This window comes from Drosophila pseudoobscura, chromosome X (genome assembly GCF_009870125.1).
Source record: "Drosophila pseudoobscura strain MV-25-SWS-2005 chromosome X, UCI_Dpse_MV25, whole genome shotgun sequence".
Taxonomy (NCBI): domain Eukaryota; kingdom Metazoa; phylum Arthropoda; class Insecta; order Diptera; family Drosophilidae; genus Drosophila; species Drosophila pseudoobscura.
This window is the reverse complement of record NC_046683.1, coordinates 7,666,279-7,690,550: the sequence shown is the minus strand read 5'-3', so window position 1 is coordinate 7,690,550 and position 24,272 is coordinate 7,666,279. Positions and strand designations below refer to the sequence as shown.

Genomic DNA, 24,272 nt, shown 5'->3' with positions numbered 1-24,272 from the left:
GGAGAATGAAAGCGGAGAAGCGGAGAAGCGATTAGGGGGAAAAATAAACAGATGAGAAAATAGCAAAGCGAATAGAAGGAGAATACTGAATAGAATGATATTAAAAGAGGGAAAATGTGCACGCGGGAAAAAGGAAACGCAAAACCAAAGAGAACAGGGAGACAGGGATCCTTTGGAAACACCTTTCTTTAGAGAAAACTCTTTGCAAATTGTTCCACTGCAGCTAAATGGTTCCTTCCTTTCTTTTCCAAAGTTCAAAGTGCTCCAAAGTTTACAAAACTTTAGAATCAATTAAATTTTGCACAGCAAATTCCCCATAAATTTATAACTTCAAGGCTTTTAGAGTTGGAGGTATTTTACCTTTTGTTTAATGTTAATGTTTTAAAAAAAATCTCTATAGATTCCATAGTTTATTCAAACAAAAAGGCTTCACAACAGGTTCAAAGGGGTTTCGTTCTGGGTAAAAGGCAATTTGAAATGTATTTCTGTCAGGAATATTTCTGACAAGAGCTGAAATGCAATTGCAGCTCTCAGAATTTCATCCTCACAACGAAACACAGAGGAATGCTCCCCCACTGCAACGCTGCGTATGCGTTATATTTTCGTTGGCCAATATTCGAATGGACATTGGTATTTACCAGAATTTCCCGACTTTCCAATGCCAATGCGTTTCAGCTTTGAGCATATTGTCCTCAAAGGATTACAACGATCAATATTTGAGCCCCTGCTAATTCTGCATTTCCATTGAAATGCAATAAATACCTCATTGGTGGTCCTTGAAATCATAAAAATAAAATGAAGGGGAAAATTCTTTTATGGAAACTCGGAATTTTCTTTCCAAAGGGAACTCTTTGTGAGACCCGTGCTCGCATCTTCGTAGCCCAAAAACATTACATCCCAATTACCATTTTATTATAATATATTATCTGTTCCTTAAGTTCCTCGCAACGCACAAGCATATCTTCCCGAAACATACACAAATTTCCCCGTCCCGCACTGCAACACTGCGTATGCGTTATATTCAGCGTTCGAGATATTCCGTATTTGGTAAATGTTTCCAAAAAATATTCGATAAACAATGGCATTTACCTTTTATCGGTTGAATGGCCTTCTCCGTTTTTCGTTCTCCGTCCGACTGCTCTTTCCGTTCTCCTTTTCCGTTTTCTCCGTTCTTTTGTTTTTTGGTGGTTTTTTTTTTGTTTTATTTCGCTTTCAATTTTCCTTCTTTTTTATGATTTGATTTGATATTTTTGTTTGCTTTAATTCTCTTTTCAAATTTTAATTCTTTCTGCTGATCAGCTCTTCGAGTTGTCTTTTGTCTTCTGGTGTCTCTGCCAAAATCACAACAATAACCGAAAAAAAAGGCAACAAACAACATTAGGACTTCTCGTGCGTGTGTGTGTCTCCCTGCGCAAGTGTGTGTGTGTGTGTGTGTGGGTGTGCTTTATGGATCGTTATACATGTACATATGTATAAAGAACTGCCGAACCATAAACTCGTAGAATCTTAAAACAAGAATTCGCGCGCGCGCTGAAGAAATACAAAAATCCACCTCCGAGGCAGAAAGCGAGAAAGAAAGAACCAAAGGACGAAAACTTTCAACACAAACACAACAAAAAAAAATCAAACTCCTTTACAACAAAAATTGTACAAAAAAAATTGGAGTATGAAACCCGATTTTTATTGCAATTCAGTTTTTTATTTGCCAAATCTCAAATTTGTTTCTCTTTGAAATTTCGAATTAATTTCGAAAAATGGAAGTCCTCTTGCATTTTAAATCCTCTTTCCTCTTTTTCATTAATTTATTAGTTTCTGATTTTGAATTTACGTCTTATTCAAGTTTCGAATTAAAAATTATTATTAAATTTTGAATCTCCATCTGCAATAAATCTAGAAATTCTTCCTTTAACGGATTTCAAGTTTCTTTCGTTTTTAAATTTTAAAACACGCACTTTTTTTAAAAACTTTTAAAAAACTCGATTTTTAACGGTTGATTTTACAGATTCTTTTTGGTGTGTGTGTGTGTGAGTGTGTGTGGTGCGAGTGTGTAAGAGAGAGAAAGAGAAAGAGAGAGAGAGAGAGAGAAATATAGAGACAGTGTATGTCTTGCTTGGACTCCAAGAACTACAACAACGCAATGTTATCCGCTCGGAGGCTGAACGCCTACTGGATGTTGCACGCGCTGAAAGCTTTCGCAGAATGCCAGCATGCGGCAGCCAGCACGCAACGCGTCGGGCAGCGACGCCGGCAGCGGCGTGCCCACGACGACGGAGTGCCCGAACAAGAGCCGAATGGCCAGACAGCCAGCCGAATGTCGGTGGCTGTATGTCGGCTCCCGCTGCATGGCGCTAGGGAGGATTGAAGGGAGAGACGGTTCGAGCGTGTGGAAGAGGGAAGTGGGAGTGCATGGGGGGGTGGGTGATGGGGAGAGGGGGAGCCACAGTGGTACTGCGCTTTTTAATTGCATTTTTGGGCCGCCTCGTGCCTCGTGCGAGGCGGGCAAAAGCGCAGCGCAGCGAAGCTCTCCTTTGCTATGGAATCCATAAAACATATCTGTGTGAATAATTCAAGGCAAATATAACGCAGTCTACACTCTGGAAATCTCTACACTAACGCACACACACTCCCAAGCACACAAGCACACAGGTGGGCCGCCACACGCAAGCTATATTCGTGTGAGGTGAGCCACTGCCAGAGCGATCGGTAGGAAGACACGCAGTCAACGCACGAACAGGTGGGTCGCTCTTTGGACTGCGATAGTTCCAGCGCGAGAAGGTGGACCGCCCCATGAAAGGTGTATGCTTGAGGGGAAAGGCGATACAGAGACAAAGACCCACAGAAATTAGAAATCAGAGAAGTCGACTCGGAAGAACGGATATGCCTTACCTGAAACACTCATATGCCCTGGCCACACGCATCTTGTACTCTCCACGGCTGGAAGCTTATCATCGTCCCCCTTCGGCGCTCCTATCACCGCCTTCCAGTCGCCGTCGCCAGCGCAGTCGACGTCTGCGTCGCAGTCGCTTGTGTGCTAACAAGTGGGGGAGCAACAGTTGAAATGAATGAAAACTTCTCTGCGCCAACGCAGAGCGTCGCTGTCGACGCTGGCGTCCGTTTCATGTGTTGCTTCTCTCACACACCTGATAGGGCGAAAGCTTAGAGTGGGGGAGTGCAAGGGAGGCGTGGCGAGGGGGTGGTTGGATGTTGATGTTGCTTTCCAGTCGCAGCAGCAGCGGCACACTGTTGCTCTTCTCTGGCTGTGTGCGTGGGTGCCTTCTATGTCTCCTTCTCTGCGTTTGTGTCTCCTCTTTCTGTCTCTCTCTCGCTCTCTCTCTCTCTGCTGTGTGTCCCTCTGTCTATGTGTGTGTCTGTGTGGAGATTGTTTTTGGGGTTCCGTTAAGCAGCTACTAATTTTTGTTAATCACACCTTTAATGACATGAACTTGACACCATTCCCCGCCCTCTATTGCTCTGCTCTGCCTACAATTCACATAAATTAGGCAACCAAATAGACCCCGCTATGTGGGGTATCATGTGTGTATGTGTGAAACACTTAATTACAGTTAGCTAGCAGTTCGAGAGCAGCACAGATCGTTCCTATACTTTTTACATAAAAAATACTAGAAAAAGTACTGCAGATACTAGGACAAAAACATTATAAATACTAGAAAAATACCAGACATACTGGGTTGATACCAATTCTATACTAATCACTGAAAAGCACTACGATACGAATGGTTTTAATTTTTGTTTTTAATGCAATTTTAAAAGTTTCTTTGGAAGCCCTGAGGTTTTTCACACCAATCGTTCCTAAATGCTCAGAATACTTAATCTACCTTGAGCATCAAACAGAAAAAAAGGATAAGATATTGACGGCTCCTTTTCTATGTGGCAAGTAATACTCTCATAGGCAGCACAGTGATTTGAACGATCTGCCAGGCGGCACAAAACAACAAATAAGTAACATTCTTGTGTGCCTCGCGTGATTTATGAGCACTAAATCATGTTTATTGGAATATTATTGAGCAATTAATATAAATTGAAAGCTTCTAAGATTTATTAGTATTTTGCATCTGAATGGAGCACTTGAAATAATAATTTTCAAACACAAGCACATGGTTAACATATTATTTAAACCAAAAATATTTTCCAGCAGTGCTATTTAAATTGATATTTCTATGCGTTGTGAGTTTATGAGTTAATTTTTGTGGAGAAATCTTGAGAACAGGTAGAAACGTTTCCTTTCGAAGCTTGTGTGCCTCGACATTAGTATACCTTGTACTCAGATTCTATAAATATAATATAATATATAATATAGTTCTATAAAAGGCCACCAGTCGAAGGTATGAGCCTTGAATACCCCCGAATGCGATATATAGCGTGTGGTATGACTTTAATTAACTAAATTTGTTGCATTTTGTGAGTTCTTTAGGGAATAATGTAAATCCTAAACCAATAATTTTCGCTTGTGAAATTGTTCTTTGCCTGAAAAAGGGTGAAATACGAGTAGAGAGAGGCACAAAAGATAGGCATTATTTCCACAGAATATGAATCACCAACGTCAGGAGCCACATCATGAGAATTCCACGCCAAACAGCTGCTTCAGTGCGCGCCCCTCCATTGGAGGCGAACTCATCAAAATAGTTCCCGTAAAGGGCAAAAGTCAGCAGGTGGCGATGCGGCTGGCGCAGCTCCATCTCCGTGTGGGTGTGTGTGTCATTGCCAGGGACCTCCTGCAAGGTCCAGGCCACCTCCGAGGGCTGCAGCGCGTACAGTGAGGAGGCAAGAGTGTTCGGCATCAGCAGGCGGCGCTGCCGCTTGACAAACTCCCCGCTGATCCACAGCGAAGTGAACTCCACGCCCCCGCCGCCGCCCACCGTCTGATTGCTGAGCAGGCCGCAGCTCTCGGGGCTGCCATCGCGGCAGGCGAAGAGGCCGCACACTCGAATAGAGCTGTACTGCTCCTCCTCGTAGCGACGCTCTGCCACGGACACGCCCAGACGATAGTGGTACTCGGACTGAGCTCCGAGCAGGCTCCAGCTGAGCTGGAAATCGCAGCAGAGATCCGCCTGGCAGAGCCGCTTGCTCGCCGAACTCCCATTGACCAACGGCAGGGCCCAAGTGGAGAAGTTGCCAATGTCCGGCTGCTGGAGTAGCTTCAGCTTCACCACTGCCGCACCATCTCCTTCATTCCGAATGGTCGTATTTGTGGGCATCCATGGCGATCTACCGGTTGGCACTTGGGCCAGAAGCAGTTGTCGCTGACCCTCCGTCTGATTCACCACCATGATCCTGGTGAGGGCCCCGTGTTGGCCGGCATAAATGCCACTGCCACTGATCCCTGACAGTGGAATGCTGGCACCGGCCGCCAGCAGAGTCACATTGTTGGCCCAAGCCCAGCCCTGCTGGAGTTGGGTGGCTGCCAAGAGAGAGGACAAGTGAAATAAGTGGGACTCTCTGTCCCAGATGTCTTTGTCTTTGTCTTACCCGTAAGGAAGGGCAGCTCCGAGTTGAACATTTTGGTGACAATCAGATGGCGTATGCTCAAGCGCTCGACCAGCTCCTGGGCCGGGCTATAGAACAGCATGTCGAAGCAGATAAAGTGCCCGAAGGTCACGCCAAAGTCCGTCCGGAAGATGGCCAACTCTGCGGACTTGGTGCGATTGGTAAGCGGCTCCAGGTAGAGGTTCCACTTGCGATACCGCGACACCACCGCCCCGTTCCGGTCGAACACCACATTGGTGTTGTAGATGTTGTAGCCCCTACTCGGGACGGGATCCTCCTCTGACCGTTCCTTGACATTGACCACCAAATAGGTGCGTGCACTGCGTGCCGCACAGGCCAGTCGGCGCAGGAACTCCGCCACCTGGGGATCATCCCCGTCCTGTTTCTCGCACAGACTATTCTCCGTTTGCTCTGGCACCGCCGTCAGCTTGAGCACACTGTTGAGGGTGGCCTCGGGAAAGACCAGTATGTCGCTGGTCCCATTAGCAGCGGCAATCAGCTCCAGATACGCGGAGAGATTCTCCTCGAGCAGCTGCTCGGAACTTCCACCAACCACCGCCGGTCGAAACTCCGCCACTCCAGCTGTGTAAAAATCGCCATCACCTCGCACCGCCCGACCGGCAAGGTGCACCACCGCCACACAAACAACCAGCCAGCGATTTGGACACATTGATCGTCTCTCGATCGACGTTAGAGCCAGACTGAGAGCCCAACCGGTTTCCGCTCTCTCTGTCTGTCGGGAGGCAGTCACGCTATGCCTGGTGTGCCCCAACTATCTGTTGGGATCTCAATTCAATCTTATCGTATATGCTCGCAGCTAATCAACGCGTCTCGCTTTTATTGCTGCTGTTTTTGGATTATATTGAACATTTAGCTTGCTCTTCTGTGGCAGTCTTTTAGGCGAAACAAACTTGAAAGTATTCAGGGGAACTCACGAATTTTTCAGTACTAGTTTGGGCATGTATTTCCATGCATATATTTCTCTGAATTTGAACATATTTTAGGACCAGTATTGCCACCACATTAGAGAAAGTTTCGATGGAAACTGGAAGGCATGAGGCACAGCACTTCCAATTCTTCGCATCCTTAAATTAAACTATGTATTTTAAAAAAAGCCAACACATTGAAGAACAGTCTAGCGGATGATCAGCCCCGCAAAAGGAGTAGCAGCGGCATCAGCAGACCAGCGCCAAAGAGTACGAGCCGCGAAGATCCGTTCTTATAGCCGCAGGCCACTTGCTGCTCCTCTGAGCCGACACCAAAGGTACACTTTTCATCGTAGTAGTTGCCGTAGATGGCAAAGGTCAGGAGGTTGCTGACCTCGACAGAGTCGCGCAGGCCAAAGCGAACATCATACTGGTAGCTGTAGCGGAGATGGGATGCCAATTGGAGTTTTAGAGATCGGAGAATCCGAACTGCAATGGACGACTCACCTGTCCACCGATGTCTGTTCTTGCGACCATTCGAACCGCGATGGCTCTAGGGGCAGGAGGTCATCCAGCACGGTGTTTGGCATCAGGAGGAACTCGCGCGACTCCGGATAGGTGACCCCGATCTCCAAACGGGTGAAGGCTACGCGCAGCCCTTGCTCCGCCAGCTTTTCCGAGGAGGGCAGACCACCGCACTCTTCGAGGGTGGGGCCCGTGCACGCGAAGAGGCCGCAGTTGCGTATGTAATTGGCGTCCACATTCTGCTCATTGCGCCAGCCATCGTAGGCCCCCAGCCGGTAGCTCGCTGAGCGTCCACTGCCGCCCTCCAAGGCGCGCCACTCGATGTCAAAGTGGCAGCAAAACTTTTCATAACAGATATCCTTCGTAAGGTTCCCGGACTGATTCTCTGCGATCGGAAGAAGCTCACTCTGGTAGTTCTCCAGGTAGTCCCGTTTCATCGTGAAGTCCGAGCTGCTGATCGCCGCTCTGGAGGTCCCCAGAGCTCGTCTCTGGCGCCTCTGACGGATGGGTCGTCGCACTGTATACTTTGGCACCTGTGCCACATGGATACTGCGCTCGCCGGTGCCCTGCACCATCACGCTGCTGAGGGCGCCCTCACGTCCATGGTAGATCCCGGAGCCACTGCTGCCCACCAAAGGAAAACTGGCGCCGGCGGCCAGCAGATTCACATTGTTTGCGTAGGCCCAGCCCTGCTGGGTTTGCACAGCTGTCGGGGGGAACGGAGATATGTACAGATAATGAGGGGGGCTAATCTTTAGGGCACTTCATCTGGAGAGGGCTTCTCAAATTAAATGCCACTTAGGGGCGATAAGGGGACTCTCCGACTCGTCACTCACCTGTGAGGAATGGGAGCTGGGAGAACCACATGGTCGTGTAGATAAAGTCCGTGATGCCCTGCTCCAAGATCAGCTGATGGGCCGGGGTGTAAAACAATATATCGAAGCAGGTGAAAGTCCCAAAGGTCACGCCAAAGTCCGTCTCGAAGGTCTCCAACTCTGGCTCGTATGTGGTGTTCCTGTTCTCTCCATAGAGATGCACCTTCCGATAGCGTGAGATGACAACCCCCTGGCGATCGAAGACCACATTCGTATTGTGGATATTAAGGCCATCGAGGGCACAGGGCCGTGGATCCTCGGGCGTGTCCGTGCACAGCTTCTTCTCCGACACATTGATCACCAGGTACTTGCTGACATTGCGGGCAGCACAGGAGAGGGACACCAGGAACTCTGCATAATACAAGGCACTGGGATCGTTCAGGCAGGGGGCGATCTGTTCCTTGGGATCCGGCACAAATGTCTGCGGGCCCCTGCTATTGATCGTCATCTCCGGAAAGACAATAATGTCCGTCTCGCTTGCATTCGCCGACTGTATGATTTCTAGATAACCCGCCAGATTTTCCGACGTGGGGGAGGTGCTGAGTACGGATTGCCGGAACTCCACCACTCCGGCCGTATAGTAGTCGCTCTCGGCGATCGACGCCTGCAAAACCAGACACAAAAGCAGAATGTAAATAATTGTGAAGTCCCCCGAATGTACACAATTGATTCCCCACCTGATGACTCAGGCCAGGGAGCAGCCCAAGGGTCAAGCAGAGCCAGAGGAGCCTCCAACCAGAGTTCGTTGCCATGTTGCCACGCTGATGAGTGTCTGTTCTTGTCTGGGGCAGTTCGCAATGCTTTTATACCCCACATCCAGCCATCGTTATCCGGCGCTCGGTTAATCTAATCATCAATCGCCAACGTGTCTTGCCCTCTCCCCATGAGAAAGAGAGAAGAGAGTCGACCGACCGATCCAATCCGATCAGAGAATTCAAGTTGGAGATCTGAAGACCTGGCGAAATTATACGCACTCTTGGCGGACATTTGGCTCTATTATTATGCCTCTATTCTAATGCCATGTTTGTGGGCCGTGGCCATGATTATTGGGTTTTTGTGGGCATTGACCATTGGACTGTATTTCGGGTCAACTATTATTATATATTTTTCGCAAGTCTTATCGATGTCCAGCCCCAGACTTACGTTACTATTGTTAATCATCAATGGTCTCATGTTCCATGTACACTCAGAAAAACAATTTCTCAGGGTGCGCCAAACTTTTTACATAAATCATTTGTTTCCCTTCAGATATTGTAATTTTTATGGCCGAGGGCACATTTCTTTTATCAGCCGTCGGTGGCTTATCAGCGACTGATTTGTATCAGAATCGAAGATTGCTTATGTTTCTTGGAACTCAAAGTGGAACCATCTGTACTTGTCCACGAACATGTTTAATATAAATTTGATAATTAGGCGAGAAGAGGCGGCTATCATAATGCTCGAATTTATCCGATTTATCCAATGTACATTTACATGCATCAGAGATTTTGCAGTGAGAAACTACGCTCTTAATATACACTAATAAAGTTATAAGCTCTATATCAAGTTATCCAAATTTATCCATATGTTATCCACATTTATCCAAAGGTATCGAAGTTTACCGAGAAAAGTTTTATTTGAGTTTCAACGTGTTTACCATTATTGTAAGAAATTTTTTCTTTACCCAAAATTTATCCACTTTTATCCAGAGCCATCGAGTTTTATCCAGAACATTTCTATACGAGGTTCAACGTGTTTACAATTATTAAAAACAAATGTTTATACATCCAAATTGTATCCACATTTATCCGAAAATATCCATATTTATCCAGAGCCATCGAATTTTATTCAGAACATTTTTATATGATTTTGTTGTTATCCAAAAATATTTCTTTTATCCAGAATACTCTCATAAGAGATTGAAACTGGCTTTGAGTCTTTTATTTGATTTATTTTATTCAAAATTTATCCACATTTATCCAAAACTCTCGACTTTTATCCAAAATATTTTCAAATGAAAATCAACGTGTTTATGAGGTTTTCATTAATTAAAATGGATACCTTTTTATCCACTCTTATCCGGAAAATTTGTAGGTATTATAAAACCCGAAATATCACAGAGATTTTCTTCTTTTGCAGAAAACTTAACAACTTTTCAGCGTCTAAATCAATGGACATTTGTTGATAACCATTCCATCCAACGACAGTTGAGTGGAAACTTATACGAAGTCCAAACATCAGCAGTCAAAATAACTGCCAGCCCCATCACTCTGATAATTGCTGCCACAATCGGCAGAATACTCGTTAAGGTCTCAGCCGCCACTTGAGTCGACTCGACTCCACTTTTCGGCTATTATCCTGCTTCTTTGGGGCTTGTTTTTCTTCCTGTTTTTTTTTTTTTTTGTCCGTAGGAGCAAAGGTACATAAACGAGTACATAGTTCCATCCGCACATCCTCTCGCATGCGGCACTTAATGCATTTCCATACGCTCCGTTGCAAAGGACCCAAAGCCTCCGAAAAATTCCTTTGGCTGCTTAAGCATCTTAAAACTGAATGCAACATAAATTCGAGTGGCAGAGACTCCCAAACACACCCAAAGGCTGCCACAGACTCAGACTCGAAGACAGACACAGCCGCCTCCTGCTCCTCCTCCTCCGCCCACTCGACAATCCTTTCCGTTTATCTGCTTCCATGGTCGTTGCTTCTTATGCTCTTATGCTCTTATGCTCCCATTTCTGGCCCAGGCAAATTGATTTGCGGTAAAAAGAAAAGTTAAAGCCGAAAAAAGAAAATAAAATTAAAAAATAATGTTTGAGAATTTCTTGGTCATATATTTTAAATACGAAAATTTACCCAAGGGAGACGAACCGTGCGGTCGAACCGTGCATACATATACATACAAACACACGCACACACACACACACACACATGTAGACGGTGCTTCACGGCCCTGTTACCTGTTCATTTTATGCGCAAAAAGAAGCGAACGGTAAAACACGTTAAAAGCTAAGACGAGGCCCCAGAAGCAGCAACAACAACAACACAAGGATGTGGAAACTGGAGAGAAATTGAGGCACAGCAGGCAGGGCAAAGAAACGCGAGAGGAAAATCTCATGGGACCACAACGAAAGTGGGACACACTTCCCTTTCTTCGTGAATGATTACTTATCGATAGATAGATTTAAGTACCAAACCAAGGAGAAGCGTAAGAAACCTTAACATTGGATCCACCGCGGAATAACAGTTGAGTATGATTATTCCTTCAGCCAAGGACTCTCAGGTCTCCACCCGAACGACCAAGTTCTCTATAATCTACAAACCTCATATGTCTTTCCGGAAATGCTACGGGTATTCCTGTTACGAATCGCCCCACATATCACTGCTACCCGGCGGCAAGGTCTCAGGTAAATGCTGGCAAAGAACGTGGAGCGGAGGCGGCCGGTGGTTCATTTAGTTTTTTGGCCTGGAACCTGCCCCACATAGGTAGGCATACATGCATGAGTAGAGTATATGTATGCCCACATATGTATGTATGTATGTATCGCAGGGGGTTGGTGGGTTTGAGGGTCGCTGGGTGGTTGTGTGCTCCATTCGTTGCTACTTATGTTTAAGCTTCGTATTTAAGCTTTTTGCACGATTTCCTCTAACAAATGGATTTTCACTTGTTGCCCAGTCAAACGCACAGACCCTCACATACCTCTTTGCTGTGTGTGTGTGTGTGTGTGTGTGTGTGTGTGTGTGTGTGTTGTATGGCCTTGTTGTCATGCTCATTTTTCTCTAGATCCCCACGTGCTCCTCTTGGACCTGGGACTCAATTCCGCTTTTGCTCTTTTGCTAACAAATAATTTAATTTCTTGGGTCGTCTTTTATATTTTTCCACCCTTGGTTAGCCTTCCTCTTTTTTTATGGGCCTACTTTCTGTGGATAATCCTGGGGAAAGATCCCTTGGCTTTAAGTTAAGTTTCGACCAATCGATGAACATTGACCCCACACTCTGTGCTCCCTCCGTCTCTCTCTCTCTCTCTGTTGATTAGTGACATCATATTCCTTGGCAATGCAAGGGACTGGGGGGCTGATGGGTGATGAGAATGAGTAGTGCAGGATGAGTGAGCACTGGGTGGCTCTGGTGCTCTGCCTCTGGGCCTCACCAGATTTTTGTCTGCTTGATTAATTGCAATTTTGTTGTTGCCCCGAGCTCGGGCAATTTGTTAGCCACCAAACAGGGAACATGGCTAAGAAGGATGCTCCTACATGTGTGTGCGTGTGTGCGTATGCGTATGCAAAATAAAAAGTATTATTAATGATGGCCACAACGGGCGGCAGTTCTCAGTTCTCAGATCTCAGTGTTTGCCTGCATTTGACATCACTCATACGACGCGTTGTCTGAGATTTATGCCAGACCTGAAACCGAGGAGATGGATGCAAGGGGTGTTTGTATGTGAAAAGGGTGTGAAGTGGTTCTGACTTGCCGGCTGACTGATTAATAACGGACGCACAAAAACAACAACAAAACCATGAAAAAAGAACACCAAAAAAACAGATACTAGCCTCAAAGCTCGAATCTTTAGATACACTTCCACAATTCAGCCAAAATATTTAATTATGGGCGCAATTACGCTTAAGAGAACAATGTCGTTCCATTGGGGAACTGGGGAAATGCCCCTCCGCGTGAAATGCAATCATTTTGTGATTGCAAAAGTGTAATACTCTTGGCAAAGGGTATCACAAGGCGAGTGTCGACACACGGGCACACAATGAACTTTATCTACACATGAGTCTCTGTCCCTCTCTTGCTTTTGCTCTTGACGGCTTTGTACTTTTCCAGAGAACTGTGTTTACATGTCTGCGATTAGCCGCATTTGTGGCGAAATGATTTTCTTTGCCTCCAGATGATGGACAGGACTCTGCAAAGAGGGAGACAGGACCGAAATGATTCCGAATCAATATTCAAGATATTTAACTGACTTACATTTACATACAAAAGTAATATAATCAGTCTTTGGTTTTAGTTAATTTTTCTATTTTATATATTATTTAGTTTAAAATAATTTAACTGGAAAAGCTGTCAGCTAGAATTGCAGCATTTTCATTGAGTTCTAAAGCCTATTACAATGAGCCTTTGTATCGGCTTTCATCAATTATTCGTACCTTCTGATTCCCCTTCTGATTGCAGAGTCCTTTTATGGGCGAGTTCATAGCCCGATGCCTGGTCATGTCAGGCCTCTGATTTATGGTGGTGTATCTGGCACAAGCTCGTCGTCCCAGCGTCCCCACCTGGTGACCCACCTGGTGTGGTTTAATAGCCTTAAACGCGCTGGCTAATAAGTTTTCTCCCCCATGATGGTGGACGTGGACTTGGCGTTTGCCTTTTGCTCTTCGAGATTTATTGACATATAAATTTAATGCCCATCCACAGCCATGCCCCCACATGGCGGAACAAAGTTAGGAGCAGTCGTTGATTGAATGCGCTTTACTGCCTGGGATTTCCGTTAGTAAATTGAAAAAATAAGCCACCCTCCCGATCTCTTGGGTCATGTCCCTAGTTTTTTCGGGATTTACATAGTTTTTTCTTCTCTTTTTTTTTGATAATTGAAAGAGTAAAATCGATCTGGGCTCTAACAGATTGCACAGTGGTTCGGCCAGGGAAAGAGATACATCCAATTTTGGTCCATTTCCTTTCCTTTCGATTTGGAATTACACTTTTGATTAGCATCAAATAAAGGTACGAACTCGTGCTCATCCCCATCATCCCCATCATCTTCATCCATATTCGCAACCATATCGTCATTTCTATCTCTATTTTTCGATGACTTCTCCTTCTTCTTTGGGGTCTTTTCGGTGGGTGGGCACCGTTTTTCAATGTCAGCGGAATGCAGTTGGCAAAAAAGAGAGAAACTTTCGCTCTCCTACAGACAGCAATGGGACTTTTCAATAGACAGAATCAAGCGCCATTAGTTTGACTGATTTCCTATGGTCGGAGGGAAGAGGATGGCAGTGGCAGTGGCAGCGCCAGTTTCTTGCAATGGAATCGAATTGAACGGAATGCCAGACCGCCATGCATGAAATGGATGCCCAGACCAGACCAAAGCCTACACCCACACCCACACCCACACCCGAACAGGTAAATAGCGAGCATCTCTAAGCCCCGAACAGGATACAAAAGCCATAAGTCAAGGAGCAGCAGCAACACACAAGTATCAGAGCCGGATGACAAGGACGAGCAGCACGACTCGAAATTCAATTCAATTTCTTAGCTCATGAAACGATGCCAGAGCATCGCGACATTTCCCTCAGAGCTGCCAGCGTGACACGAGACTGGAATCCCCACCCTAAAAGTTTTAATGGAACTCTCATGGAACTCTTAGAACTCTTATTTGATATTTCAGAAATCAATATATAGCAATGAATCTTTGGCCTCTAGAGGGATTTCTTCGTCTGAAGATTTCAATCACGGGCCTCGTTCAGCTCTAATTACCTTCAGTCCTTGGCACACGGCACTGTCCTCCCTCGCAGCCACAAAAAAGCAAGTTACCACACTTCCTACGTCTCATCGCCAGACTGGGTTTTGCCATCGTTTTGCTTGTCGTCTGGCTAGGTTCAATGCAGTTCAGTAAATATTATGCTAAATTGAGATAATTTGTTGGTTGGCACACACACACACACACACACACACACACACAGTAGTAGGATGTGGTTCCTACACCAACATCCTGGCGTGTCGCCATTTTGGCTCCTGGCGTGTCCTTGCGCCATGGCTGAAATGGATTTGCATGTAAATTTGTTTTCGCCTTATAGTGGCACATTTTTTGCCCGATTTTGCACATTTTCTAGATTTCTATCGTAATTGACGGCTTGTTATGGCCAATACGTGTACGGTATAGGTTGACAATCGACAGTCGACAGCCCCGATGGGGGGGGGGCACACACAGGCAGATTGCAGTTATGCCTTCTTTTTGGTCGGAAATATCCATGGCACTCATGCCGATTGAGCCGATACGACCCCTGCTGCGCTTTGTATAGTACCGAGTACTCGTAGTCAGTGGAACACAATGAATGAGGGAATGAGTATTCTTCTTGTGCCTCTAACAGGGGAATCGCATATGCTTTCCTCAGTCTGGAGCTCTACGAATTAGTGATGCGTCCAACACAATTATTGACACGCCATCATTCAGTTGAGGGCGGATCGAGTATGGGGTTCCGATGTCTTCGTGGATATCTTTAGGCTAAAGTATTCCAAAACCCAGCCCACAACAACAATCCCAACACTGCACTAATTCTAGTCTAGATTTCGATGATTTTTGAAGGCTTTCTGCATCTTTTATGATTTTGTGTTGGACCTCTAACATTTCAACAGAATCAATGGGCTGCACGCCACGGAATCTGCTTCAAATATTCACAGGGTATTCAGGACTACGTATGTTTTCATAGGCATTATTTTCTATTGCACGCCTCATCTGACAGGTGCATTGTGTGGAGCTGGACCAGAGGGTTCGTTTCGGTGCATATTCTCTCTAAAAAGTATGAAGAAATTTATCCCACGGCCCCCTGTTGTGCTTGCCTCCCATTGTTTTCGACTGCTTTTCCTCTGTGGACTGAAGTATTTCATGCAGTCTCCCCGCTGGCCGTTTTTATTGCATATTTTCTGAGACCAGAGCAAAGGATGAGCCGCTCCACGTAGCCTCCGCCTCAGTTTTGCATTGTCTGTCTCCAAGGACTAGTCAGTGACCGAAAAGGGAAGCCAGACCCGGCATCAACCAAAAAAACTAAGAGCCAAGAGCCCCCCACCAACCAGCAACCAGCAACCAACTATCACAATAAATATTGTGGGGACGTGGGGCAAGTCGTGTGTGTAAAATAGTCATTAAAAAGGGACATGGGATAGTCGGAGTCGAAGGATCCTATCGTATCCTACATCTGTACCCCGTGGACCTCTTCCGTGTTGCTGCTGTGTGACAATGCAATTAATTGTTTTGTTTATCGGTTTATCGCAGAGTTTACGCTTGATTTGACCCAAAAGCCAAGCAAGGAGTCCCGTTCCTGTTCCCAGGCTCAGTGTCCATTTATTTATTGGACTTAGGGCCCAAAGAGGCGGAGATAACGGGCCGTGGCGAGGGGGCAGTGCAATGGAGTGTGACCAGAGGCCACAAAAAGGCAGCCTGAGCATCTCCCGAGAGATGAACTTTCAACAAAACTCAAACGAGTTGGAATTGAATTCGTTGTGATTTCGGGTATCCTTTGGCCTATCCCTGGCCGCCCCGCCCCCACTCTCCAATCCGCACTCAATCGAAGCCCGATGAGTCCTTGGACGACAGGCACTCTCTCCCTTTCTCTCTATCCCTTCCGAAATGTGTCTATTTCTGGTATTTGTATTTGCTTGTCCCTTGCCACACGAACCACACGATATTTGCATATTTCCATTTTTCGGCCGGCCACAGGACATCCAAAATGGGAATAACAATGCCAAGAGCCATTACCCAGGACATGGCAGGAGGCAGCCGCATAATGCGCTTTTCAAAAACTAATACGAATATAATGTGTCCTCTGGCTGAGGGGCGACGCTGGGGGAGGGAGGGCTGTGTGGCTACCAGAGTGGCATCCACTGGCACATCAAGTGGCAAGGACGGCGCGGCATTGTTGTGACCGTTGCGGACCACTTGCCACTGCATCGAAGGACACTTCAGCCACTGTATGGGCATAAATATAGAGCAATATTTATAGTAATAAGAGGCGAAAGCTCGCATCGATGGCTCAATCGACTAGTGGATATTTTTGCTTCACATGTTGCGCATTTCTTTCCAAACAAAACAAACAAAACAATCCAGTAATTCGCTGAATACAGACGTAAACTCAGATTCAATCGAGCTATCACTCGACTTCCCTGCCCTTTGGAATGGTCTCAGAACCCAGAACGCGGGCACTATCCACGGGCGACCAAGCATCCAAAGCTGTAGACCAAAAACAAAGTATAGCCTTGCCATTAAACAGCATTCAGATCTAGCTTGAGCTAGGCATAGGCTCCATAATAACGGTGGCCCGTGGCATGTGGTTGGTCGGCTTTGATGCTTGCCTGGCTCCACCTCCAGCCATGCCAGCTATATGTCAGTCGTCCTTCGCTGGATGCAACAAGGCAGACTATACGTATACGTTATTTATACCGAATTTTACTGGTTGGGAGGATTGAATTGTCTCGTAATTATGGTACTTATTCATAAGTATGCCAGAACTAAGCCCAACAAGGCATTTTCTAACGTTTATTATTAAGAGGTTAACAAATAACTTTAGGGCAGCGGAATATCAAGAATGTCAATGGTTAAATCTTCTTGGGCCATGCCCAGATTCTCCAACGCTGTCACTTCGGCGACAGTAGCGTTGTGCAGGCTATAGGAGTTATACATCTCCTCGAGGCCGCGGCTATGGCTAATGGCCCAAAAGAAGTAATTGACAGCGAGTGGAAGGTTCTTGAGACGCAGTTCGGCCCTGCCCAAGTTCTCGTAGATGAGACGACACTGTGAATCCAGAAGGATTGCCTGCTCCAGTTTAGCGAAGAACAATTCAATATCATCGTGCCACTCGAACTCCAGGACTGCCTGGTGGCACAGCAGCTCTGCATTCGTGGGCGACAGCTTTACAGCCCTCTCGAGGCACTTCGACGCTTGGAGATAGTTCTTCTGTTCGGTGTGCACTTGGCTCAGCATCACAAGGCCCTCCTCACAGTCGGGGAACCTGCCTGTCGTCAGCTGGAGTCGCTGAACGGACATCTCAAGGCGTTCCTGGTCACCTTCCTTGACCGCGATACGGTAGTCGGTTAGGTGTTTGTTGAGCACCGTAAGGGCGTGGGTGGGAGCCAAACGGGCTGCGATTTCAAAGTCATCCAAGGCTTCCTCGAACCGCTCCATGTGGCTTAGGAGCATAGCCCGTTGATTGTATATGTCGGGATTTTTGGGGCCCAGCATTTCAGCCTGACTCAAAGCCCCCAGAAACTGGCCATCCTGATTTGCTTGGAAAATGAGAGTAGCGTATCTAATTTGAGCGTAGATACGCAACTCGTCATCTGTTTCGTCATTGCCGAGTAAAGTTTGAAGGTCCTGTTCGCATTCCTGAGCAGAGCCACTAAGCAGATGGAGTGTGGCGCGCAGGAACAGAGCATGCATCCTGTACTGGCCGCCAGCCGCAGAGGAATCAATCTCCTCGGTGCAGGCCGAGATGACATCCTCGAACCGCTCCTCGAGGAAAGCGCGGTGGGCACGAGCGAATCCGCGCACAGGGGCGTCTGCCACAGCATCGTCTGATGAAGGCAGCGTCATCGTCAGCATGGGATCCGCGATAAAGGTTGCAAGATACGATCTGATGTAGCGCTTCGAGGGCAGACTTGTTCCCTCACGGATCATTTTCTCTTTGGCATTGGCAATGGCCAACTGCTGTCCCACGCTGTGTCTAAACTTCATGTTCTGCACGTTCTTGCAGTCTTCCAAAATACACGTGGCTGTAAGATCGGCCAGGCACTCCTTCAGGTCCATGGTGGCCACGTGGGCACAGGCCCGACGAAAGTAGGCCTTCGCATAGCGACGATTGTACTCCAGTGCCTTGGCGCAATCTTCCTTAGCTTGAATCCAGTTCTCGATCATCTCGTGACAGGCTGCGCGGTTGTGATAGTAAATGGCCAACTCCGTGGTGTACTCCTTGGGGCACACGTCGATGGCCTTGCTGTAGCAGCGTATGGCATCCACGTATCTATAGTTGTAGAAGCAACGGTTGCCGTCCTTCTTGAATTTTTCTGCTGCACTCAGGGGAGATATCGACTCCTCCGCGACGCCTGTAGCTACCTCTCCGGACACCTCCGGGTTGTTGCCTGGAGCCTCCAGTTCGGCTATGGGCTGAATTTCATCCAGCACCGCCTTGTCGGTCATCTTCCTGTAAATATATTTACCGAAAGTGACGGCCAAAGGCATGCAAACGATGATAATAGACGGCCATTTCCCCAATGACAGCGGCATTTTTTGGTGTGATCTGGTTAAAAGAATTCTATTAGTTTTGGAAGTTCACAAAACGAACAATTTTTCGATTTTGAATACGTGCACTGTTTCTGTTTGTCTGTAGAATACGACTGTCAAAAACTTAACTTAATATGTACAGCCTTCTAAAATGATAATAAATATCGATTAAAGACGGTGTCGATAGACATGACACGACCCGACAAAAATTACGTATGAAATATATCGGAATTGTGAGTTGGTTTTTGTGAAGTTGGGTGGCAATCATTGAGTGAAAGATGTCGTATATTTATGTGATTCGTGTTGTGTTTCGGCCGGAAGTGGAGCCGTAACTAGCATTAGTTCTCGCTTACAAGCTAAGGCCGACCGAGAACCGTGAATTTCCGACTAATTTGGTTTGTTGGAGGGAGAATCTTGATGGAGTACGAAAATGCAGAAAAAGAAACGCAGGTGGTGTATACACAAATACATATTTACAATATATCAGTCGTCTATTTCCCTCTGGTATTTGGGTAGGAACATAACTCGCATTATGTGAGTTCTCGCTTACAAGCTAGGGCCGCCCGCGAGCCGTGTGGATCGTGTGTATCGTGTGGATCGTGATAACAGCTGTTAACTGAGAGCGGTAAGCGGTAGCGATAACAGGCTGTTAACCTGGAGTGCTAACAGCGCTGTTGCCCTGTTGCAGCTGTTCCCCTGAACAAGGCTGGTTTTGGTATGTTTTGTGTTCATCCCGAATGAGAGTGAGAGGAGGTGAAAAAATACATCTCTGAATCTCTCTTTGACTATGGAATGGAATGGAATTGGTCTTGTTTTGAGTTCAAATTCAATTCATATTTGTGGGATTTGTGGGGAATTTTGTCCTTTCGCGAGTCTGCAAGCGATAATTAAGGCAATTATGGATTAATGTCAGATCAGAGGAAAAACGAGGATATAAGCCAACAGGCGCTTTTCAAACAGACCACAGCAGCCTAAAAGTCGAGCGACTAAATACATGTACATATTTGAGAGAGGGAGGGAGAGTCAGACAAATGTTATTAAAGGTAATCATATATATTTGTTGCGTCCGTCAACATTGTGTCTGTGCCAGTGTCTGTGCCAGTGTGTGTGTGTGGAAATTCAATTGAAAATCATTTTATTGGCAAAGCAACCAGCATTCCATGCACCACACATCCGAATACCCATTCGAAATACGAGTTAGCGATAATTTTCAGCATTTTCAACACGTCAACGCTACGTGTTGATGATGCCAACAATTTTCCATTTTCCTTTTTCATTTCCATTGCAGCGGCAGCACGGCAGCACGGCAGGAAAGGAATTCAGAGGCAGCTCCATTGTAATGGCATTTCTATTGCCAGAATTTACACACGATTGCACTGGCGGGGGGGGTGGTACGTTTCTATTTCGTTTCCTTTTTTGCATTTTATTACTGCCACAATGCCAAAGTGCCACAGGCAGCTCCCCAGTAGTACATTACTAGTCATATAATCGGTTTATCTCATGGATATCACATGCAACTCCACCTCCACATGCAACAGATTAACTTTGGGATTTGGCGGGCATATGGAAAGATACAAAGAAGATGGACAGATGGTTGGATATTTGGTGGGTACAAGCTGCTGATTTTTCTTATGATTCTAGAAATAATATCTGCAATATAATATAATATTTGCAAGTTTCTGTCAAAAACATATGGATGGGAATAAATATATTTGCAGCATTAAATGTACTTCCTAAGCTAATGAAATAATCCACTGATTGATTGGAGGATACATTTAGATTAAAAAGCATCTATGAGATATGCTCTGTTTGATTTGTGATCTGTTCCGATTGATTTTCCCAAAGGAAAACCATTTCCCGTTGCCCTCCCTCCTTTTGTTGTGCGGTGCCATTGGTGCCCATTGATTTGGAGCCCTGTGTGTGTGTGTTTTTTTTTTGGCCACTTGTCCACGCAGGAAGAGCCCTCCGTTCCCATTCCCATCCCCCAGCTATACATATATACACATGCAGATGTATAATTTAACAGGCTTAGGGTTTGCTTGGTGGTTCAAGGCGGTCCGAAACGCAAAAAAAAATAAAAATATAAATAAGAAAGAATATGATTACGTATACGCAACGTGGAACTTCTTTAACTTCAAGTGCGTGCGTGAGTGGGGGGCATGGGGGCAAAACACGGGATGTGTGTGTGTGTGCCTGGTCATTACGCACGTAGCAACCCCCGCGCCCCCCATGTTTGGACTCCATGCTGCCGCACCGTCGAGCACATAAAAATAAATCAAGTTTTTCTTCATTTCCTTTGCTTCTTTCTCTTTTCTGTTGTAGGCCGTCCTTTTTTCGAACTTTCTTTTTGCTTTCGTTTTAATACCCTTGCAGCAAAAGGGTATTATCCATTTGGAGCACTTGTTTGTGTATAATTGATCAATAAATTGTGTACAATTTCCATCAGCAGCTAAAGTAGAGTCGATACTTTCTGGCAAAAACTCCAGTAGATCCAGTAGTATATAGGCTGGAATTCACTAGCAGCACTCGATAACGAATGTGCCCATTCGCTTAGGGGTAATTTGTACATCTATAGAGAAGCTGCAAGGGTATCGCAAAGGTAAGCCCTAAGTGCGTGTATGTATTGTGCACACAATAAGCCCGTTTTAAAGATTTTAACTTTATTTTTATTTGGCATACTTAAAGGGGGGGCCTGTACACGTACCTGATGGACGTATGGATAAATAACGACGACTCCGCTGACACCGCATGTGCCTTCTAAACGCGTTTTTTATGCAAAACTAAATGAAGTCCAGCGGGCAGCGATAAACGACGGTAACAGCAGAAACATAAACGAGAAAAAAGCAGAGGCAACAAAATATAGATCATACAAAAGAAGCAACAGATAAAACAGCAATAACAGTCCCAACAAAGGGAATACCATAAATAAGTGAGAGATAGAGAGAGGGACAGGGACTGGGTGACAGCTTTTTAGCCGTCTTGTTCCCCTGCGAATGCCGGCGGTGTCAATCGGATAGATATGGCACAAGGTAGTCGAATTATTCAACTAATAAAAAATGCATTTGCATACGAATAGGTACGGGGTCTAATAGCCCAATATTACCCAATAAACCATAGCCGGTGGTGCAAAAGTAAAGTAAGTCCCTATTATTTTACTCCGGCCAGCCTTCTCCACTGTTCTCTCGATGAGTGGTGCACTCGCCTTCATTGGTCCAAGGACCGAATAGATCTTTAACTGACAAAGTCCCGAACCGACTCCGAGCTGGCAAAAGCAGCAAAACTACAACATATTTCACCTTATCGGAAAGAGAACTCAAGTGGTCATTAGGAAAATGTTTTTCTTGAATATGCTTAAGCCAATTAGGAGTTCGAGCACAAGTACCAGTGCACATAAATATGTATCTATGCATATGTATATTCGATGATTGTAGTTTTGCAATCCTCTTACTGCTTGAACCCTTAACGAGCAGAAAATGTTTTTACAAATCTGCAAGCAATTAGAAAATTGCATTAAACAACAATAAAATTGAAAGAGGCAACAGGCCAGAACTTGGAAGATCTTGGGGAGGGGGGGAGAAAAACCAGGCATAAGGCAAACAAGGAAACGCATTTGCCTTTCACTCTCTCCCTCCCTCTCTCTCTCTCTCTCTCTCTCTCGCTCTTTCTCTGTACATATTTACAACACAACATTTTAATAAAGTCAAAAAGGCGCCAAGGCAAGGCTCCGGCTCCCCGGTCCCTTCACCAACGAACCAAAAAAATAGCTCGAGGGGAAAACAAGAGCAAAAGAGCCAGCAACAGCGATATAGAAAGAGATGGCAAGTATATATATGTGTGTGTGTGAAAGGTAAGACCTAAGGGGAAGCGTAATAAAAATATGAAAATCAAGTGAAATCATTTCCATTCAAATTCAAATGGCACACCAGAACGAGAAGAGGAGAACGAACGAAGTCAGTCAGTCATTCAGTCGTCTGTTGGGGGAGTCTTTCAGTCATTCGTGGAGCCGGGGGGGGTTGGGTTGGGTTGGGTTGATTCAGGGGCACCTGCAAACTGATATTCAATTCAATCAGTTCTGCCTCAAACCTGGAGGGCATCCACACGGCCAAACGGGGGGTTTGGGGATTGGCCAGGAGACCTACCCATAAAAGGAGACGGAAATGGAAATGGGAATGGTTAAGGGTATGTGTGTGTGTGTGTGTGTGGTGCTTGTCAATTGATGGAACTGATTCTGAATGAGAACCCGAATTCAGCTAAAAAATAGTCTATATTTTAGAGATATTTGAAAAGAATTCATTTACACCCAAACCGAAACCCAAAACCGAGAACCCGAATCGATATTTAAAATTTTGTTAGAACAGGAGAACCGAAATCGATATTTTTGGATACAAAAGACGTCAGTATTGGATGAATACCTCGCCACCTCTTTGAGTTTTGAATACTGATATTTTATGGGGACTTTGAACTGATGAACTGGGGCTCCAGTGCTCCAAGCGGTGGCCCTGTATGCCAGCCTGCCCCCTTCCATTCCCTTCCTGTCCCAACTCCATCCATTACACACCGCACACCCCCCCACATATTCCGCCTGATGCTGGCAACTTTGCGCCTCCTCCATTCACTTTAACAATAAATTTCAGCAAATAAATCAAAATGTAACAGGAGCCGTGTGGAATTTTCAAGTGGCAGGTGCCACAGGAGCAGCCATCAGCCACCACTCACCACCGCACCCGAGAAAAGAGAGAAAGAAAAGCTGCACGAGGGACGAGAACAAAGTTTTTGATTTTTGTGGAAAAAAAATTGTTTGCCCAGGCCTCGAAATCGAATCGAAAGTTATCTTTTGTGGAAAGGGGAAAGATATGGCAGAAAGAGAGGGGGAAATATATGGGAGAAGGAGGGCGTGAAAGACTGAGATATTGGCTAACCCATAAACAATCTCTCAATGAGAATTCCATCAACAATTATCCTCATTTATATGCATTTTGTATGTGTCGCGCGACATGTGGCTGGCCTTCTCGGTCGGTTGCCTTTTCTCCTGCCTATTTCCTCAACCTACCAGCCCCATTGGGCAAGGATTTTCCCGGCGCATTGGACAAGCATTGGACACCTTTTAGAGCTTGAAACTTTAGTCTTTTTGCACCTTGAAACATTCACCATCCAGAAGAGTCAGGGATTGGAACAGCGACAAGGATTGGGATAGGGATTGGGCTTGGGACTGCGACTGGGAAGCAGGGGTATGTGGCATGCAAATGATGTTAAATCGCACGGAAAGTCACAGCGTGAATCCTGTCCAGCTTCAGCGAATTCCAGCCCAGCGGGTGGACTGCGAGAAGCTGTTGCTACTACTGAAATTGTCATTGCCATTGATGCGTGTGTGTCACAGCGGGAGGGTCCATTCGAGGGTCCTCATCATGCCACAGCCACAGCCTCTACTGCTACTGCTGTTGCTATTTCTGTTACTGTTGCTGCCACGGCCA

At 45.8% G+C, this 24,272-nt stretch overlaps 4 protein-coding genes across 13 annotated transcripts in view; all 4 read right to left on the bottom strand.

Moving 5' to 3' along the window:
• The window catches only part of Ca-alpha1T (Ca[2+]-channel protein alpha[[1]] subunit T), an 89,435-nt gene extending 87,193 nt beyond the window's left edge, over window positions 1–2,242 (bottom strand). For 7 of the 10 annotated variants that reach the window (XM_033382224.1, XM_033382231.1, XM_033382232.1 and 4 more), the window contains exons 1-2: window positions 2,097–2,242; window positions 1,090–1,331 (exon numbers count right to left, since the gene is read on the bottom strand). The gene's annotated coding sequence lies outside the window, so the exon portion shown is untranslated. The remainder of the gene's footprint in view (window positions 1–1,089; window positions 1,332–2,096) is intronic. The other 3 variants (XM_033382225.1, XM_033382226.1, XM_033382227.1) reach the window with 3 other exon arrangements.
• Window positions 2,243–4,376: 2,134 nt separating this feature from the next.
• On the bottom strand, window positions 4,377–6,210 carry LOC6901719 (vanin-like protein 3). Its single transcript, XM_002134351.3, has 2 exons — window positions 5,488–6,210; window positions 4,377–5,419 (listed from the first exon to the last, which is right to left on the bottom strand). The coding sequence occupies exons 1-2, from the start codon at window positions 6,173–6,175 to the stop codon at window positions 4,533–4,535; spliced, it is 1,575 nt and encodes a 524-aa protein (XP_002134387.2). The 5' UTR covers window positions 6,176–6,210; the 3' UTR covers window positions 4,377–4,532.
• A 101-nt stretch (window positions 6,211–6,311) lies between these two features.
• Window positions 6,312–8,609, bottom strand: LOC4815185 (vanin-like protein 1). The gene is made up of 4 exons (XM_001355053.3): window positions 8,509–8,609; window positions 7,793–8,435; window positions 6,939–7,662; window positions 6,312–6,868 (listed from the first exon to the last, which is right to left on the bottom strand). The coding sequence occupies exons 1-4, from the start codon at window positions 8,581–8,583 to the stop codon at window positions 6,652–6,654; spliced, it is 1,659 nt and encodes a 552-aa protein (XP_001355089.2). The 5' UTR covers window positions 8,584–8,609; the 3' UTR covers window positions 6,312–6,651.
• Window positions 8,610–17,088: 8,479 nt separating this feature from the next.
• LOC6901720 (mitochondrial import receptor subunit TOM70-like) lies at window positions 17,089–18,717 on the bottom strand. The gene has a single exon (XM_002134352.2). It carries the CDS (start codon window positions 18,715–18,717, stop codon window positions 17,089–17,091), a length of 1,629 nt encoding a protein of 542 aa, XP_002134388.2.
• Window positions 18,718–24,272: the final 5,555 nt, after the last annotated feature.